This window comes from Anas acuta, chromosome 8 (genome assembly GCF_963932015.1).
Source record: "Anas acuta chromosome 8, bAnaAcu1.1, whole genome shotgun sequence".
NCBI classification, from domain to species: domain Eukaryota; kingdom Metazoa; phylum Chordata; class Aves; order Anseriformes; family Anatidae; genus Anas; species Anas acuta.
The window spans coordinates 20499315-20518187 of NC_088986.1; the positions used below are offsets into that span (position 1 = coordinate 20499315).

General features: G+C 48.9%; 1 protein-coding gene across 3 annotated transcripts in view; it reads left to right on the top strand.

Annotated features, from left to right (window-relative positions):
* Positions 1–5204: 5204 nt before the first annotated feature.
* The window catches only part of RASAL2 (RAS protein activator like 2), a 176647-nt gene continuing 162978 nt past the window's right edge, over positions 5205–18873 (top strand). For 2 of the 3 annotated variants that reach the window (XM_068691232.1, XM_068691233.1), the window contains exon 1: positions 5206–5492. In XM_068691232.1, coding sequence (XP_068547333.1) covers positions 5330–5492 — 163 coding nt within the window. In that variant the 5' untranslated portion in view covers positions 5206–5329. Of the gene's footprint in view, positions 5493–18873 lie in introns of all 3 variants that reach the window. The other variant, XM_068691231.1, reaches the window with a different exon arrangement.

Below are 18873 nucleotides of genomic sequence, written 5' to 3' on the forward strand. Positions count from 1 at the left end.
GTAGGGAAGGACGGGGGCTGTGTTTGCACGTAGGTGAGCTGCTGACGCAGCTGCCTTGTGCTCCAGACCAGTGCGCTTTCCTTTGTTTATTCGGACTCCTAAAGGAACAATAGGTTGGAGGATGGGGAGGGGAGGCATATACATTTTGCTCCTCCTTTCTTCCGACATGTCATCATCTCGCAGCTCTCGACCGGTTCTGTTTGGAAGGTGCCACTGCTGCATTCAGCTCCAACAGCAGACATGTAAGGGCAGCATCATTCTGGGGCCGTGCATCTCAAGGCTACCCCAAGCGAGGCTGTCTGTGTCTTTGCACACCCTTTGTTTGCAGACAACGGCCTCTCTAGGTAACCACACGACAGGCCATAAGTTCCTATGTATTTGCATCTGTCTCTGCTTACAATAGCAAGGACAGGGAACCCATCTGTTTAGGCAACACGGTGCAAAAATACAGCAGAGATAGGCTGGCTAAAGTAGTAGGATAGGCGGCCCAGAGAAAGAAGCTCGTGTTCCTATAGATGCAGATAAATCCAGGGGTTATGTGCTACGCAAAGTTCAATCCAAGTCACCTAACCAGGGCTTTAGCAAGAAAAATAGGGATAAATCCATCATTCCTTCCTTGTTGCCCAAAGATAAAACACAACCCATGTAGCCATCATCACAGTATCTGCTGCCATCAGCTCCCACTGGCCAGGGGATCAGCTCCATCTCCTGAAAAGACCCATTAAAAGACTACATTTTAAAATGCCAGTCCCCTGCTCATTAGAACCAGCAGGAGGGTTTTACAGATCTGCTTACGAGACTACTTAACAAGCAGCACAGCTCTCCTGAAATAAGGGATGCTGCCCAAATAGCTGCATGTCAGGGGCAGGCAGTATAGCCAGTAGCTTTCCAGCTGTGTTTTCTCTCCACAGGGATGGATGGACAGGGACAGCACCTTCCATGGCCATGCTGGCAGCAGCACAGTGGGCAGCGAGAACCGGTTGTTGGCAGGATGGGATCTTGCCAGCCCACATCTTTGGTGTTTCATGCCAGCCTCGGCCCTGTGCTGCCCGGCATCGCGTGTACGGGACAGGGAGTGAAGAGCCGAGAGCTGCACCAATCTCACCACACGTGTAAATAGAGAGGGGATGTTGTCCTGCTGAAGTGAGACCAGATGTTCCTCCTGTCCCTTAGTGAAAAATTACAGTTTCATTAAAATAGCAGCCGCCTTTGCAAGGTAGAAACCCAGCGTCAGCGCGAGTATCCTGGGGGCAGCTGGCACAAGATGAAGGAGGGATGGCGGCAGCCGTTAAAGCCGGGCTGCAGTTCTTTAATATTTAACTTTCCCCTGTGCTGGTTTTTCTCTTTTTTTAATCAGCATGCGCATTATCTGCTGGCCATGTTCAAAGGGGGCTTTGCAGCGGAGATTTTGGTGCTTAATCCCAGAGGCAGGAGGAGCGGAAGGCTGGCTCGGGAGCCCTCAGGGCTCCATCACCCAGTGCAGCAGCAAAGACCGGCCACCACCGACCGCAGCAGGTCCAAGGGAGCAAAACTGGGGTCAGCCCCATCTGGGTGATGGCTGTGATCCATCAGGCTCCATCTTTAGGGAATTAGCAGGAGGATACAGGCATGAGTGTGACCAGCGCCTGGCCATGGCCAGCTGCAGATGCTTAGGAAGGGATTTCGGAAGAGGGAACGAATAAAGCAATCCTTCCTCCGGCGTACCCTGCCGGCTTCCGGCAATCAGCAGCGGGGAGACTTCCTGAGCTGCAGGCTGCACGAATCCGTCTAATCCTTTTTTTTTGAATTCATTTATACTTTTGGCCTCCGTGACATCCTGTGGCAGTTAAGTTCCACAACGTAATTATGTGTTGTGTGAAAAAGTGCTTCCTTTTGTCTGCTTTGGACCTGATAGTTTCTCTCCGCGCTCCTTAGCTCTTGCATTGCAAGGAATAAAACTCCAGGTCCGTGTCATCCTTCTGATTTCTCCGCCTTTGCTTGCCCCGAGGTGCTGCTCTTCCATGCTGCAGCCCCTTCCTTTCTGTAGCTTTTCCACATGCCCTCTCTACTCCATCGCTTCCACTGTCCTGATCCCTTCCTCTGTATCTCTTCTCATTTTATTTTTCCCTTTTTGAGACAAGATCACCAAACTGAGACCTGTTTGCTCTCGAAGACGTGGATGTGTTCTGGAAGAAGGTCAGCGCGAAAGCTTTGTTCTCCCAAGTCGTGCTGATGTAGCCCAATTTCTTCTACAACACATGCAGGCTTTGGATGAATTGAAATACAGCTGCAGCTCCCCTCACACGCTTTGCTTTAACCTGTTCTGTTTAAGTAAAGCTCCAGTCCCAATTTAACCAGAGCCTGTGGGTTAACGTGACGGCCACAAGCAGATTAGCTCCTGGCCCTGCTTCTCACAAAGGGAATTCCGTGCATGCACTTGGTTACTGATCATTTACGCCTGCACAAATCCCCTCTGCACTACTGGCCGAGAAGTCCCCAAGCCAGAACAGCTGAGCTGATGCGCATGAAACTCAGGCATCTCTTATTTCCAGGACATCTTTATTTACAAAATATGTCTATTTTTGCTACTGCCATGCCTGCAAAATCAGCCTTCCTATTTTAGTCATCTCTGCTATTTATTATTGTTTATATTGCACCCAAACCCACAAGCGAAGGCAGAAGAATGGATTTTGTTTTCTGCTGCAGTGCAAATTTCAGAAACTTCACTTTCCGGTCGCTCCAGACCTCGCGTTGGGAACGGGCCGACGATACTGGCAGACACAACCAGTCCCCGCTTGATGGGAACCAGTTGTCGGTGTCCCGCGCCGGTCCTGTGTAATTGTCGTCCCGGCACTATGTGGCAGCTTTTTCAAACTCCACAATTCCTCTTTTGGCAGTGGCTCAACAGCCACATCCTTCCCTCGCAATACGCCAGCTCCTGTTCGTGTTCTCCAAGCAGCTCCGTCCCCCCTTCCCCTGCAGCTGCCCGTGCAAGCTTGCTGCAGCTGCGGCAGGTAGAGCCAGGGACATGGGCGAGGGACAGGCTTGGGACAGGCTGAAGGAGAGGAGAGGGCTGCAGAGAGCGTAGGAGGGGAAACCTTGACGAGTTTATTGGATTATGGCCACTAAGTGATAAGCTTGGAGAATATGTTATTATTATCAGCAGCAGTGGGAATGAGCAAGGGTAGAGTACGTAGGAGGGAGGAATTGGCTGCCGTGCTGCTTTATGGTATCATTATGGCAATTTATGCAGATGTCCTCTCTGGAAGGAGTAGCCCTGCACACCCTCAGCTTCCAGTCCTTTGGAAATCATGACGCAGAGCATGTTCTGGGGTGGGAGGGAGCCAGGAGACGTTGCTGGGTGTGCTGGCTCCCCAGGGATGCGCAGCCCACATGGCCTGCTCAGATGGCGAGGGGCTGCATCTTTATGCAAGAGACCGAAGGAATTGTCTTGTGCCTGTCACAGGGGTGAAAGGATGAATCCTCTGCCTGGTCTAACTCTTCTTGTTTTGGGGGGTAAGTTTTTCATCTTTACTTCCCAGGGAACTGAGGCTGACACCACCAAACTCAGGATCTCTCTTTTCTCATGGTCCTGAGTCTCACTTCATAAAACCTCAGTAAGCATTGAACCTGCTGATCTGTTTCAAACAAAAGAAAGAGTCATAAAGGTCCAAGAGCTAATTAAATTCCAGCAGGAATAATGAACACTGGCAGCAAGGTAAAGCAGAGGGATCCTACGAGACTCTTGACTGCAGGTGTCCACCCCTTGCTAGATCCCAGGGAGTCTCCCTTGGGATGTGAATCAGTGGGAAACCAGGCTGCACCGGTTCTGCCGATCGTGAAACAAGCCAACATTTCGAGGAAGGAGGTTTCTTTGTTTTCAAAGTCAGCCTGGAAATTGCAGCAGGGCACGTATTCCCACCCTACAATGGAAAAACTGCGATGCAAACTCATCCCATTCCAGAAAACAGAGCTCCCGACTGGATAGAGAATGACCCAGTTGTAGGGCAAGATTCAGGTCAAGCTCTTAGTCAAGCATGAGACAGAAACCCCCAGGAAACAAGGTTTCATCAATTAATCACAGGGCTGGCAGGACTTTTTTCTCTATTGAAATAGTTCATACATCTTCCATTGCGAACACAACTACACCAGCGTGAGTGTACTCGAATCCAGTCGGTTCAGTGCTGCTGTGCAAGTCCTGCAGCTGCGAGACAGCACCGGAGACAAACTTTGGGGTTTGGGCAGCTGATTTTGTTACACTGCAGAGCTTGGAGAGTAACGGCCCCTTCAGAGGGAAGTTACGGCTCTTCGGCCGAGGTGCTGTAACTCACCACACGCACGCTCGTGCTCTGTTGTAGTGCCAAATAAAACAGGATGGCACGCAGCACGGCGAGAAGTGGGGGAGCTGTATCTGGCTGAAAGCAGCTTTATGGCCGCGTAACGGCTCTGCGGCCATGCCAAGGACAGCGCTGTTTAGGTGTCTGAACTAAGAAAAAGTTGTTAGGCTCTTTCTGTGTGCTGAGATGGGCCTGCAGAGACAGCTGGCGCTCAGCTTTAGGTTTCAGTACGTTGTTTCGGAGAAACGTGGGAGAAATGGCTGATTCGCTAAATCACCTACGCACCATGGAGATAATCACTGGATCTTTGTGCTCGGATGGATGTGCCCAGCTCGTATCGATCAGGGACGGGCCCAAACCCGAACGAGGGAAGGAGCCCAAAGCCAGCCGACCCCCTGCCCACCCTCCCTGCGAACCCGCACCTCAGTGTTGGAATAAAACACGATGGGACACACACACGCTGCCCTCACAGCTATTTTATTCAGGATTTTTAAGAACTCACGCCTCGATCAACGCGAACTTGACCCAAAACCCAACGGAGAGTTAACGCCTGGTGTAGCTGGGCAGCACAGAAACCCCGGGGAGCGCCGCCTCGCACCCATTTTTGAGGCTAAAACCTCCCTTTTGAGACCCCTGCGAGGGACGGCGGCAGCGCTGCAGCGAGACCCTCGTGGCTCAGGACCCCCAGCGCGGCCTCACCCCTGCTCTGAAGCGGGGCGGAGCAGCACAGCCCCCTCGGGGGGCTGCCCCCACACCCCCACACCCCCCCAGCGCCCAGCTCCGGGCCTAGGCCGGGGCGGGGCCCCCTGAGGAGCCGGGTGCGCGGCGCCCAGAGCGGGGCGGCCTCGGGCTGGGGCTCGGCCTCCGCCGTGACGCAGGGGGCGGGGGGCGGCGGGGCCGGGGGAGGCGGGGATGGAGCCGCGCTGAGGCGAGGCGCGGCCGGGGCGCAGCGCGGGCGGGCGGCGGCGGCGGCGGCGCCTCCTCGGCGGCCCCCCCCTCCCCGGCTCCCCGGCATGGAGGCGCCCCCCGCGGCGGGCGAGCCGCCGGCCTGGGCGGCCGAGGCGCTGGCGGAGCCGGAGCTGGGCTCGGACGAGCTGGAGGCGGCGGCGGGCGGCGCGCTGGACCGCGTCCTGCTGGAGTCGGTGTGCCAGCAGCAGGGCTGGCTGCGCGTCTACGGTACGGGGGGAAAGGGGCTGGGGAGGGGGGGGACAGGGGGACGGGGCGGGTCGGGAGCGGAGGGAACTTCCCGGCGGGCCCAACTTTTCCTTCAGTTTTTTATTTTTTTAATTTATTTTTTAATTAATTAATTAATTAATTAATTATTTTTGGGGTGAGCCAAGCCCGTTGTTGCACACCCCCTGAGCTGCTTTGCCCTTCCCTCACCCGCCCCACCGCCCTCACGAGCGAAGCCCCCAGCGCTGGTGGCACTGAGCTGGGGGGCCCCGCTCGGACAGGCCCGGCTTCGCCGTCGCCCCTCGATGCCACACAGAGCCCCCCAAAACGCCTCATGTCGCCGGTGTCTCCTTGCAGCAGGTCCTGCCCTGCTGCCCCGCTCTCTGTCCTGCCCTGCCCGGCATCCCGGCGAGGTTCTCCAGGCTCTTCCTGGTCTGTGGGGCTGGAAGCCAACACGCCCCGCTATCGGTGTCGTTACGCACACGCTACCGGTTGCGTTGTGCCCAAAAGGTACGGGAGGCACAAGGAAGACACCTCCAGGAGCCGTGCTGGGTCTGCTGGCTGAGCACAGCTGGTTACGGTGAGCACCACCACGGCCACTCAGCCTTGGGCACCCCCAGCCAGGAGGACCAGGCTGCAGGGTTGCAGGGGCACACGGGCTGTTCAAAGAGCTTTGTGTTCATTCCGGGAGCTTGAAAAGCTGGTGCGGTGGGACGAGGTTGTCTGGCTGCTTTCTGTCTGGTGCATCAAGGAGCAGAGTTATACTTAGCGCAACTAATTGTCGTAGAAGTTTGGGATTTTCAGTAGCTTCCCCTTGTCTAACTTGCGGCTTCTTGCGTGGCTTTCTTTTGTTACTCTCAGCCTGATGCTGAGACTGTAAAACGCAGCCTTTTTTGAAAAACAAAGCAAAAAACCACCTCTGCTGCTGGCGGGGGGAGCTCAGAAGAAAGCAGAGCGCCTGCAGATTGTTTGTTTGTTTAGAGCACTTTCCGAAGGTAAAATGAGAACGTACTTATGAAGAGGATGTCTGGCACCAGCCTATCTGATTGTTACCCAAGGTTATATCTTGAATGAGTGGAAGCAGGAATGTGGTTTCAAAATTAGCCACAGTGAGAAACCCTGCTCGTTGATAAAGTCGTGTCATGTGTTGTGATGTGTTTGTAGTCTGACACTAACATGTAGATAAATGGACAGAGATTCCACGCGATGGAGCAGCTAACCGATAGGCTACAAAAATCAGGGCAGGCTTCAAGCATGTAAAAATACATCGTGTAGCCCAAGGACAATAACTAATTATTCTTAGTTTAAAAACAACTCATTATCTCTCTCCCTCGTGAAGGATCTGATGTGGTGGTGGCTTCCCTCCTTCCTATGAAATTGCAGTTGGGTTAGCTAGCATTTGTTTATTTCCTCCTGCTTCCCAGCCTTTTTTCTTGTATGAACACATCTGGATAAGTTTGCGGACGATGAATCGAACTGAAGCTGTGCCATGTTTGTGCACAACTAAATATGGGTTACAAATCTATGAGTGACAAGTGTTATTTATAGGATTAAAAGTAAAGCCTTGCACAGTTGTTGGAGGAACCACAGCAGCACAGCTAAAGAAAACAGGAGCAGAAAGCTTAGCCTTATTGTCTGTATTGTCTGATAAACAATGCGAACACTAACACTAATTATTTCACCATGAATGGCTGGGGGAGGGAAGGAATATCTAACATGAAAAGATGAGAACCATTTTCTGGCGTATCAAGAAACGCAGCTTTTGATGTCACAGTGTTTCTTTTCTGTGTGAGACGTGGACAACTGTGCTGTGGAGTTGTTCCAGAGAGAAGATAATAGTCTGAAAAGCTGTGGAAGTGCTTCCTTTAGAGTAAAGAAGTTGGGTACCTGCTTGGAGATGACTGCTTATTTCTGTGCATCTCTGTTCTGCAGCGGCGTGCCACCCAGCTCGCCTCTATCCAAGGAGACAATTAGTAGCGTGAGGGGAGCTGGTCCAGTTGCAGAGCCTGTAAAACTTCATCTGTAAGCAGAGAGAAGAGTTTAGTCGTAAAGTACCCTCATTACTGGTCTGTGTGGCTTGCCAGCAGCATGACAGCGATGTGAGTACAGTAGGACTCTGCAATGCCTGTGATGTGATTTCAGTGTGACACTGAGGTCTCGTCTGACCTCACTACCAGATCCAAATCACAGTCTGGCTATTTTTGCATTTCCTGCGTTCCTGCAGTAGTCACAGAGTAACTTTTTTCATTCTGTTTTCTGGACTTTCGGCACCTTCTGGTTAGGTGAATTAACAAGGACCTTACCAAACCATGAAACCGTTTCCATGCTGAAGCACAGAGCTCGTACCGCAAGCAGCGTCCTCTAACCCCATGTTTGAACAGTGAGTGGGAACAGCACATTTGCTTGTCAGAGTGATAGGTTTAATTGCTTGTGAAACACAAATCATGTGAATGTCATCAGATGATGTTTCCAAGCACTAGTTTTGACACACAACCGATGTTTCTGTAAAATACGTATCAGCGTGTGTTGTGGTTGGTGGCTTCCTTCGGCCTCATGGTGCGTGTGGAATGGGTGAGAGGGAAGAGATTGTCTTGCTTGGGTTAATACTATGGGTTTTTTCTCAATAATACGGATAACTGACTTCTGAAAGCATCCACCAGTGTTTTAAGTCAAAGTTTCAAGGTCTCTTTCTCCGTTCTGTGGAACTGATTTGGTGGAAGACAGGAGAATGACTGAATTTACAGCTTTCTCAGTGCTAACAGTGAAAACAGAACAATTATATCGCTTGGTATGGCTGACTGCACATCCATGGATTTTGTAACAATGAATTATAAAGCTAGCGTTGCAGCATTGGTGTTAAATGTTGCATGTGATGGGGGCAGAATCAGATTCTGTCAGACTTACAACCTGTTTAGATACAGACTGTAAACTTCTGCAGCGATGGTTGTCAAATCTGTTTCTGGGGCGCCTGTTCCAAGCTCACTGTAAGCACTCATGCACCAGAATGATGGATTGTGAGCTAGGAGTTGCTGAAATACACAGAAAACAGCACGTGGAAGGGTCTGTTCCTTCCTGAGGGTTCATCTTGGGAGTGGGCAGTGCTGCTCTGGGGCCTTATCAGGACTAGGAAATGTCTTTCCCTTTTAGCACTGGTGCTAAAAGATGATAGTGGTTGTGCAGGCTCTAGTGCAGATCGGACGTGGATGTTTTCATCACCTTGTCCTCTAATCCGGCCAGCAGCCTGGAGACATTCCTTACTGCCAGAACAAACCTCCTCACCCCCCTCTCCCGGCAGCAAGAGCCTGCTCTGCAGACCAGGGCTTGAAGAGCTCCACGCTTCCTCGTGGATATTGATCTCCAGGCAGAGCTTCGCTGGCTCTGACTCCAAATAAAAGCGCTAGACCCCATGTAACCAGACATAAATGTCTCTCAGCTGCCTGAAACTCGACTTTGAGGCTTTTAAGTATTGGCTGCCTGAAAATATTAGGCTTGTGCTCGGGACTGAAGCTCTGGTAATCCACACAGTGTCATGTGGAGATTAAAAAATAGCTGAGACTCAAGCACTGTCCAGAAGCATCTCTAATCATGTGAAGCTCAGTCCAAAAACCCAATTTCTGTGAGTTACCCGTTCCAGCAATCCATCATTTACCTTGCTCAACTGTATTTTATAAATGACTCTGTGACTCGGGCTCTGTCTGGGGTTTTCTGTTTCTTTACAGCCTGCCTCGCTGTGGCTTTGTAGGTAGCTTGATACCTTTTTTTTTTTTTTTTCCCCTAATTTCTACTGTGAAGGTTATCCATTTCCAAACCACCTCTCTTTGGGGGAGCACCAGTAACAAACAGCTTCTTGTTGTTGTCAGCAGATCCTCTCCTTCCGTGCTCATGATGAGATTCCTACGAGATGCCCGTGCGAGGTCAGCGACCGTCCCTGGGGGGTCACGAGCTCCCCAAACCCAGGGACCGCGTCCCATGACCCGGAGCAGATCCCACCAGGTGGCGGCATTTTCTTTACGGTGGTGCCGGAGCTGCTGAGGATGCCCGAGGCCGCGCGGAGCACTCCGGGGAGTGGTGTCCTCTCCACTTCCAACGCTTATCGCCTGTCTCCAGAAGCTCAACTAAAAAGTCACCTAAAGGCTGCCTAACAAGGAGTAGGTAGGGAGGGTGTGCTTAACGTAAAACCAAACAAAAATTCCTAACGAACTGAAGTGGCAAGGCAATCTGGTGGTTGAGGGACAGAGGGTTTTCTCCTAGAGATGCGTGCAGGCAGTGTGGCTGGGCTCTGTTTTTAGTAGGGCTGCCCTGTGGGTGTGTGTGTGGCTGTGGTTGGTTGCAGGAGATGGTGTGCTGTTACAAAGGGGTTCTTGCATGGCACAAGCTGAAGGGACGGATGAGAGCTTGCTGAAAGGCAGCTTACGAGCTGTGTGGCCTGTCTGCAGAGGTGGTCTTGTGCTGGAGAGTGGAGGTTGGTGTTCCCGAGTATTGCTTTTCCTTTGGATCAATAGGCTTATTTTTAACTCACCTAGCAACCTGGTGCAGAAGCAGGCTCTGGAGACAAAGCTCGCTGGGCCAGGCGGTGCTGTTTCCCGTGCATTTATTTGGCCAATGCCTGCTGTCAGCATCTGACCTTACTGTGGCCTTCAGGTACCAAAGAGGCACATTGCTTGCAAATGTTAAGTAACAATGGCATAAAGCACTCCTGCATCTCGTCGGGGTGGTAAATAGCAATCACTTGTGGTCGGTTGTGTGCTGTAAAGGACAGAATTTAATCAGAACCAAGCTTTTAAGGAACTGCGTTTGCTGCAGACTGCAAACAGACGGGCGTGCTTTGGGCAGGGGTACTGCCTTCCCTTGCCAGCCAGCAAGGGGACATCGAAGGGTGGGACTGAAGCTCTCACGCAGGTGATCTGCTCATGCCTGTGGTGTGCCAGCTCCGCTGGGAACTCCTCTGGGCTCCAAGGAGTTGTAGTGCAGGGGGGAATTGCAGATCCTCCGTGCTGCTGCCGCTGTTCGGTCTCTGCTCGCTGCCTCCTGTGTTTGTGGCTGTGACCCGGAGCACAGCTGAGGGCTGGGTGTAGGCCGTTTTCTCTTTGCTTTATTCCCAAACTTTATTGCAGTATTAGCCCGTTGACATTAAAACCATTTGCCCATCATCTTTTTTAAGGAATGCTGACATTAATTTGTACATAAATGGTTGTTTTGGTTTTCTTCACTTTTGTTACAAGTTTTGAGCTGTGCTCTTTCAGCAGCTGCCTGTGTTGTGCCAAATGTTGCCTAGGTTACTAATTTATTAAAAGTCACTTAAATATTTGGAGGCATCAACAATGCTAGTGTGTGTCAGGGAAAATGAGGATGACATTATTTTAAAACACCAGCTTCCTGACTCCTGTATTTCAGTCACACGATTTATCTCTGGCTGAACATTTTCATGTGGTGCTGTTTCCTATTTTTAAACAATAGGGGAAAAAAGGGAAGATAAGAGGAGCATAACTGTGACCCATTGACTTATTATGAGATCATGAGTTCCTTTCAACTGATATTTATAGGTTTAAAAAAAAAATAGTTGGGATTTCAGCATTTTCTGGTGTATATGCTTTCTTAGCCCCAAGGTCACTGAGTCGAGCTCTCATCTGGATTCTTTTGAAATCCTCTGTAAAGAGTCACAGCAATCATGGAAGTATAATTTGTCTGCAGGAGAAGGAAGCAAGGGAAGAGAGAAATTACTGCATTTTGGTTTGTAAACTTCTAACAGTCCTTTGTGTGTTTTGATGCCGCCACCGCGCCCCTCTCTGAAAGCCATTACAGAAATGATCAGGAGATGATAACATTTGTTAATTCTCTTTAATGGGATTTCAAAAGGTCACGATACTGTAGAAGGGCTCTTCTCTAGGAATCTGGATTATTTTTAATTACAAAACAAGTCGAGTAGTGCAGGTAATGAGCTCTTGGAGGTTGGGGGGGGAAGGGATCTTTGCACTTAAGTAAATGTAAAACCACGTCCTGGCTTTAGACCCTTTATTATCTAAAGAATTATTATTATTTTTTTGCTACAGCTGCGAATGCCCCATTAAAAATTAGCTCTTACACTGCAAGCACTGGCAGGCACTTAGTTCAACACATTAATTCTGCAAACTGTGGGAAAACGACACCCAGTTCAGCAGATGTGCAGTGTCTGGGATGGATTTGCATAAGAATGCGTGTGCTGCTCCGGTCGGTTCTGGCTTGATTGAAACTTGCAGGCACCTTTTCCTTTCCTGTAGGGCCGTGTCTACATTCTTGGACGTTAGTGCTTTAATGGTAAACGCACTGTTTTATTCTTTGTGAAGAGAATTTATTTTATTTACACGGTGCTGTGCTGCAGATGCAGGTGGTGTTTTACAGACGGAGGCTGCTTTCCCTGCCTTTTGGAATTTGTCATCTGGACCGGAGAAGAAAGGAAATAGCAATGATGAAAAATGGCAAATGAGTGTGGAAGTGGATGGGGAATTAGACAGTAGCGTATTGTGAGAGGGGAGGGGGCCAAGTGCATCGAGTCCTTGTTTCCAGGGAGGTGTGGGACTGGGAATCAGCGCTGTGATGACAAGGGAAGAAGTGTGGCACTGAAGACGATCACCCCTCAGTCAGGATCCACAGAAGTATCCAGGCTGGAAAAGGCCTTCAAGATCGCCAAGTCCAGCCGCCAGATCCCTCCCAGCAATAGGCTTTCGTGTCACTGCCCGAAGGACTCAGCAGAACCTCTTCACCTTGCACCTTTTCCCAGTCTGGATGGCGTGAAAAAAGCAGAGAAAGTTATTTTGGGTAGACCACAGACACCGTAGCGTCAGTTCTGAGAGAGCTCACCACGTTCTGGGTAGCAGAGACTTTGAACAAGGTGCTGGAGACTGGATATTGGAAAAGAGGATGGCAACTCGGATTTTGGTATGAAGTTTCTGGCAAAGAGAGAGAAACTAGCTCGAAAGCAACGCTTTGCGTAGGCTTTACCCTTGTACACCAAATGCTGGGTGCCCTCTGCCGTGATCCAGGGATCTGGGAGAAGAGGTTTTGTGTCAGGACTGCTTTCAGGGGATTTTTGGCACGAAGGAACAAAAGACAATTTAGCAGTATTCTAGACGAAGCTTAATGCTCGAGGAATGCGGCTCTGGAACTGCACTGCCCCGTCTCTCCTGCTAGCCATGGTTTTGTGTTGGCCCGGGAGCCAGCAGAGCACTTTGGGGTTGGCGAGCGCTGGAGGGAGCGTGCCGCACGCCTCTCGGGGCATCGTTTCAGTGGCAGGGGGCTGGGAAGGAAAGGAGAGAGATGTTCTGCCTGGGCTGCGGGGAGGCTGTGAGCTGGCACTGGATGGCAGCTCCCAGCTTGCAGCCTTACCAGCTTCCAAGTTTGAAAGCTTAGAAGCTCGCTTCTTACCCTTTTTTTTAGGGGCATGCACTTCACAGAAGAGCTCGGAGTGACTGCTCAACAGTGGAAGTGCATTTTTCCTGCTAGGAAACGTGACCTGCCATCCCCTTTTGCCAGCGAAGGTTGAGAGGAAATGCAGATGGAGCTGACGCTTCTGGGGGGATCTTTTTTCCAGGGTCAGTAGCTGTATGGCAGAGGGAGTTAAAAACTCGCTTGCTTTCTTTGGTTTCTCATCCCTTGAGTCAGTGGATCGGCTTGAGATAAGCAGAGGTAATTCACACCTTAATTTAGCTGACTCCTCAGTGCATGAATGCCACCTCAACAAGATAGGGTACAGATGCTGCCCTCGTCAGCGCAACGTGTAGTAGCAGGGATTTCCGATTCGAGCAGGCGTGTGGAAAGCAGCAGTGGCTGGGAGGGCTGAAGCGAGCGCTTCGGTCTCTTGGAGGACTGAAATAATGGTGTAGCTTCAGTTCTGTGCAGGGGTTTGTCATGGCAAATGGTGACAGCTTTATTAGCAATTCCCGTGCTGCCCATTGGGGTTTTTAAAAAAAGAAATGTTTTTACTTACATAGCAAGGCAATGAGTGGTGTGAGTGAGTGCATCAATGGTTTTATGTGAGAGCGCTGCTCAGACGCAGGAAGATGAAGAAACAGAGCACAGCTAGGTCGGATAGCTGGCCCAAGGACATGCAAGAAACTTGGCATCAGAAGTCAGATCTCCTGAGACCTCTGCGGTGCTTTGCTTGCATAGCCTGAGTTGCATTGCCTTGCATTTGGGCTACCTTTAAGCCTGCTGCTTTAGTTGGATCCTCTTGTGACTATTAATAATCCTCTCAAATACCCTATTAGCTGTCAGATCCGCAGGTCAGCGGGGCAAGATGCTCTCAGGGGAAACTCTCTCATTCAGGTGTTTATGGCTGCCTGCTCCCTTTTTTTTTGGAAACAAAGGTGAAGTTTTGCTGACCTTCAGACTGTAATAAACTTATCTTCTTACAGTGATAGCAGCCTGATCTGCTGGTACGAAGGAGTTTGGAGAGCTGGCACTGATTAACTTCTCTTCGTTTGTGGACAGGGCCAGGTGTTGGACTAAATCGTTGCTTCCAAGAAGGTAACTCTGCACTGTAGAGGAAAATGCATCACAGATGGAGACTGGAAAACTACAGAGCAAAGATTATACCACCTGAAGCTCCAACATACTTTCCGTGGCATGTGAAATCCTGTGCCCCTGTGTAACATGTCTTTGTTTAGCTGGCTTTGTGAGGGGAGCTGATGGATCCAGATCAGTTTTCCGTATTAGTTAGGTATTTTATCTTGATATGCAGGAGTGGAGTACAGTACGGGCATTATGAAAGAAGAGGAGACAAAAAGCTTCCCGAACAAGATGTTTTATTTATGATACAGGGTTATACCTCAGGCCATGCAGCCAAGCTGCTGCAACAAAAGCACCATGTGCTAACACTTGCTAGGAAACCATTAGACTTCTTTGTCAAAAAATACTGAGAATTTGCTATTTTTAGGTATGTTTCCGTATTTATTTTCCATCTTTTTGCTCAGGACGGTGAGTAGTTGATAGTACCCTGAAAAAAGGAGTAGCATCACCAAAGCAGAAATTGAGAGCTATGGCAAAAGGATGTGGTGTAAAAATTCAACATGCTTGTAATCCTGCTTGGAGGAGATTTATCTCTGAGATGGCACAGGCTCCTGGGGTCTCTTTCTTTGCTCTCTGGCAGCACTTACATGGGATGTCAGTGAGGCATGGTGTGACTGATTACCTCGCTGAATGGATTTCATGGGGTTCTTCCTTAACTCCTCCTTCCATAAGCTGAGGTCTTGCTCGGTGAAGTTTTCAAACAGCCTAAGCTCTGTGGAGGTAATGACTTTTATATCCCAAGTAGGAAGGTAGCAAAAAAGCTTGATGGTCTTGCCGTAAATATTTATGTCGGTTTTCATTCACGTGCCCTCAGCTGGTGACTCCTCTGCTTGAAGAAGCCCAGCGTTGCAGAAAGTGGTCGCTCACGTCAAGATTTGTAAGTAGTGGCAGAGCACAGCAAGGCTGTGTGAAAGGCAGCTGTCCTGGCCTCGATCCTAGGGGTTACTAACTTCCCACTTTTGTAACCATTACATCAAATTAAGGAAGAAATCCTTTCTCTCTCTCTTTTATTTTTGGTCATCATAGACAAGCTTTACAGAAAGAAGTTATGCATTTTCTGCTCTAATTTCTTCCTTTCTTTTTTCTTAGCTAGTAGGAAAGTCAGGACTGTGATGTAAACAGCCTCTGTGCACCACATGATGGATGTGTAGGAGAAAGGAAGGATGATAAGAAGTAAAATACTCCTGGTTCATGCCCACTGCTGGAAAGGGAGCTTGTATGCTATAAAAATGAAAATATGTCTGAAAGAGTGGTGGAGAGAAAAAACAAGCATCAAGAGGAATGCAGTACTAATAGTTTAATAGCTAGGTGCTCTGAAGAGGCATTATTCTTCCCTATACTGGCAAAACTTACTTTCTGCTAATTCTTTGTCAGAATGCATTTGTTTCTTCTTTGTCAGAAAACAGAATAGGGTGCAGCTAGAAAGTTCTCTGAAAATGTAGTGTGGCTGTCATCAGTAAACCTCTGCTTAGTGTAAGAGCACTGTTCACCTGGAGCTTTGTGTCCTAAAGTTATCTGGATCCTGCCTTCATCAGAGTGTTAGACCAGCTATCCCATATCCTATGTTTTAGGTGGTTTGGGCTTAGTGGCTCTCAGCACCTTTGACCTCATCCTTGGAAGGAGAAGGCAGCCAGTCAAAGATAATGTTTATATAGATGAGCCACTAAGCAGCTGTGAGTTATCCTGATCTCCTTAGCCCTGTGTTCTGACTTTAAATTTTTTGTAAACGTGTCATGAATGATGCTGTGATTCTGTAAGCCCCGTCTGTATGAAGAATTTGAAGTGCAATAGCTGTTAATGTCAAGAGATGGTAAAGGGATAGTAACTGTTTTCCTGGCAATCTTCTGACTCTGTTCTCAGAACGGTTTTGAAACAAGATCAGCTCAGGACACAGAAGGCACTCTGATGAGAGGTAAGGTAGTTTCCCATGTGAGTAGTTAGGTGTTCCTATAAACATGTGCCAAGAATTAAATTGACCTACTTTTTCCTTGCTGAGAAAGTGCTTACTCTGTGGGTTACACTAACTTGGACGTTTCACTAACAGCTTAGAAAAAAGGGAGAGTGGACTGATAGAGCCTAGCTTTCTGTGTGCTCACGACGACAGCTTTGGGTTGCAAGCCAGCCGGCAGCAGTCAAGGCTTCACTAACAGATGCTGTCCGAGCCGTGAGGTCCCTCACGTGGCATGTCCATCCCGTTGGAGAATATAAGCACCAAACCCAGTTACACATCTGTCTTGTACCAAACCAGCTGTCCGGTGATTTTGAGAAGCATCTTGAGTTAAAACTGTGATGAGAGAGGGGTGTGCAGGGGTTGAGATCCAATAGGATAAATCTTTGTTGTCAAGGTTGTTTGTGTTATTGATGGAGTTTAGAAGGGTTATTGTTTCAGTCTGAAAACCATGCAATTACGTTTAAAAATACAGTAGCTTTAGAAGAGACTGAAAGGAAGAACCTTAAAGGAAGAGTAGTACATCACTTACTGGGTGCTTGTATTTCATCCAAGGAACAGCTTCCCGGCTGAAATGTTCTAGCCGTACTTTTGAAGCCCATTTATAATAACCACTCGATTCTGCAGCTGACACAGTATCCCTCCCAGTTTTGTTTCCAGACTTTATTGATGTGGCTTCTTTGTGACCTACTTTGTGTTCACCACTTAAAGGTTGCTTTTTTTTTTCATTCCGTTCCAAAAGGAAGTGCCTTCCATGAGAAATGTTGGAAGCTCGCTAGCCAGTTTTACCCTGGTGGATGGAAACTTGGACCGACCGATTGGGTGGCCTTCGACTACACCCGGGATGGACGATGAGACTCGGCGGTGCTTTCCTTCCTAAGCTCTGTTGCTAATCGCTCTGAGATCCTGGAGAGGGGGTGTTCGGAGTATTAGGGAAGGAAATGCCTGTGTTTCCGTGGAGCTCTCGTTACTCATTGCTTCGAACGGTGACTGTAAGGACGTTGCATTTGCCTCTTGTCCTTGCAGGGGGGCAGCAGTATGTCATGTGCTTATTACTAGCACGGCTGGAGGAAGGAGCATCCCAATTCTTGCTCCTTTTACTCATTCTGGGGTATTCTCCTTTTGCATTCCTCCTTGCGGTTTCTTTCTGTAATTTCCACTAGTGGTGATTCAGTTCAAGGCTTAGCTGTATCTCCTGTCAATTAGTGGTGCTTTTGCTTTTTATCTGGGGCATGAGGTATGTGCTTGCTTATTCGTGGGGACACTTAAAAACCAGCTAATGTGATGCAGATGTGCAGTTCTCAGCAGCTGCATAGCATTTAGCTAAGTCTTATGGAGGAATTAATACCTCAAGGCATTACATATCATTGGAAAAGAGTAATTCACTTCTGTAATTTCACAAAGTGGGCATAGCTTAGTATTTATAATCATCATCTCATAAGACTTGAGGCTTTTACCCAACCCCATTTCACGTGAGTGTCGTGTTGGTATAAACACAGGTTACCCCAGAGAAAAAATCCACACCAGTCCTTTGCCTGGAACCTTAATGGCTTTTTGCTTAAATGGCTTTGGATCCAGAGAGTAGCCAGATCTCGTTTGTTTGTTATAAAATGGGCATGCTGTGTAACAGTTTTGGCTTGGAACAGCAAAGACAGCCATGAGGAAAGTAGTTTTTTTTTGTCTGTGTCAAAGGAATTCCAATAGAGGTGACATCGAGCTTTCGTTACAATTTGGACACAAGCTTGTCTCCGCTCTGTTGGTGTTGGGCATGCTGACTGCGTTAGGAAAGCCTTCAGCAGAGGATGAATGAAGAACTTAGACCAGCAAGAGCCGCTCACCGGTGGTGCAAGTTGCAAAGCATCTGAGGAGAAAGTTCTTCTTGTCGCCCACTGTTACAAATAATGTTCTGCGCTCCCTGCCTTGTTGCCCTGGAGCATGTTGGACTGGACACAGCACGCTTGCTGGTATCAATGTGAGGTGTGGGTATGCTTGTACGTGGAGAGCTGGAAGGGCCCAAATTGCCAGTAATGAGACTAAAAGTAACCGGCTTTGAGTCACTTGCCTCAAAAGCTGAGCTTAGGGCTTTGGGCTGAGCCTCAGTAGGACTTTGAGGTTGAATGAACTGGATGTGATTGGGCAGAAAATGAAGAATTCAGCAAAAGCTGTGGATGCCAGCTGCAGTGTGGTGTCAAGCTGTGTTACCCAGTGGATTGCTGGACTGAACAGCTCTTTCTCCACATTTCTTGCCAGCAGGGTATGGGGTGAAGGGGGGGGAAGCTGTTTTTGTTGGAGGCGAGCTCAGTACAGAGGCCGTGCTTGTACAGAGGCAAGGCATGTGAAAGCTTCTAGTGGTTTGTAGAATTTTTAGGATGTTTTTTTCTCTGGTTGAAATATCCAGTAAGGTGGGCAAAATGTTGGCACCCATGAGGGAAAGCTATTAATTTTTATCCCATTTTTTATTCAGTATTGCTCTTCATCAGAGGATAGGAAGCAACGGATGCAAATCTGTTCTCCAACACATGCGGACACATTTTGTTGCTTGGAAGCTGAACAGGAGCTGTTATGAGTTACCAGCACCCTATTCCAGAGCTCTGACAATCTGCCATCTCCTTAATATTCTGACGAGCCATCATGGGTATTATTCCTCTGCATTTTTCCCCCTTTGTCCTCGTCAAACCCATGTTCTAATCTGAATGCCGTTGGTTTTTAGGATTGAAAGAGATATTGGCTGCCTCTATGCTTTGCTCAGTTTTCCTTTGACAACAGAAGGGGAGAGAGGACAATATGATTCCTCTTTTTCCCTCCTATTGATAGTGCCAATGCTGCCTGAACTAGAAGTCACTTCAAAAATTGAAGAGCTTTCTCCAGTTCTGTTCCTAATTGTGTCTCTCC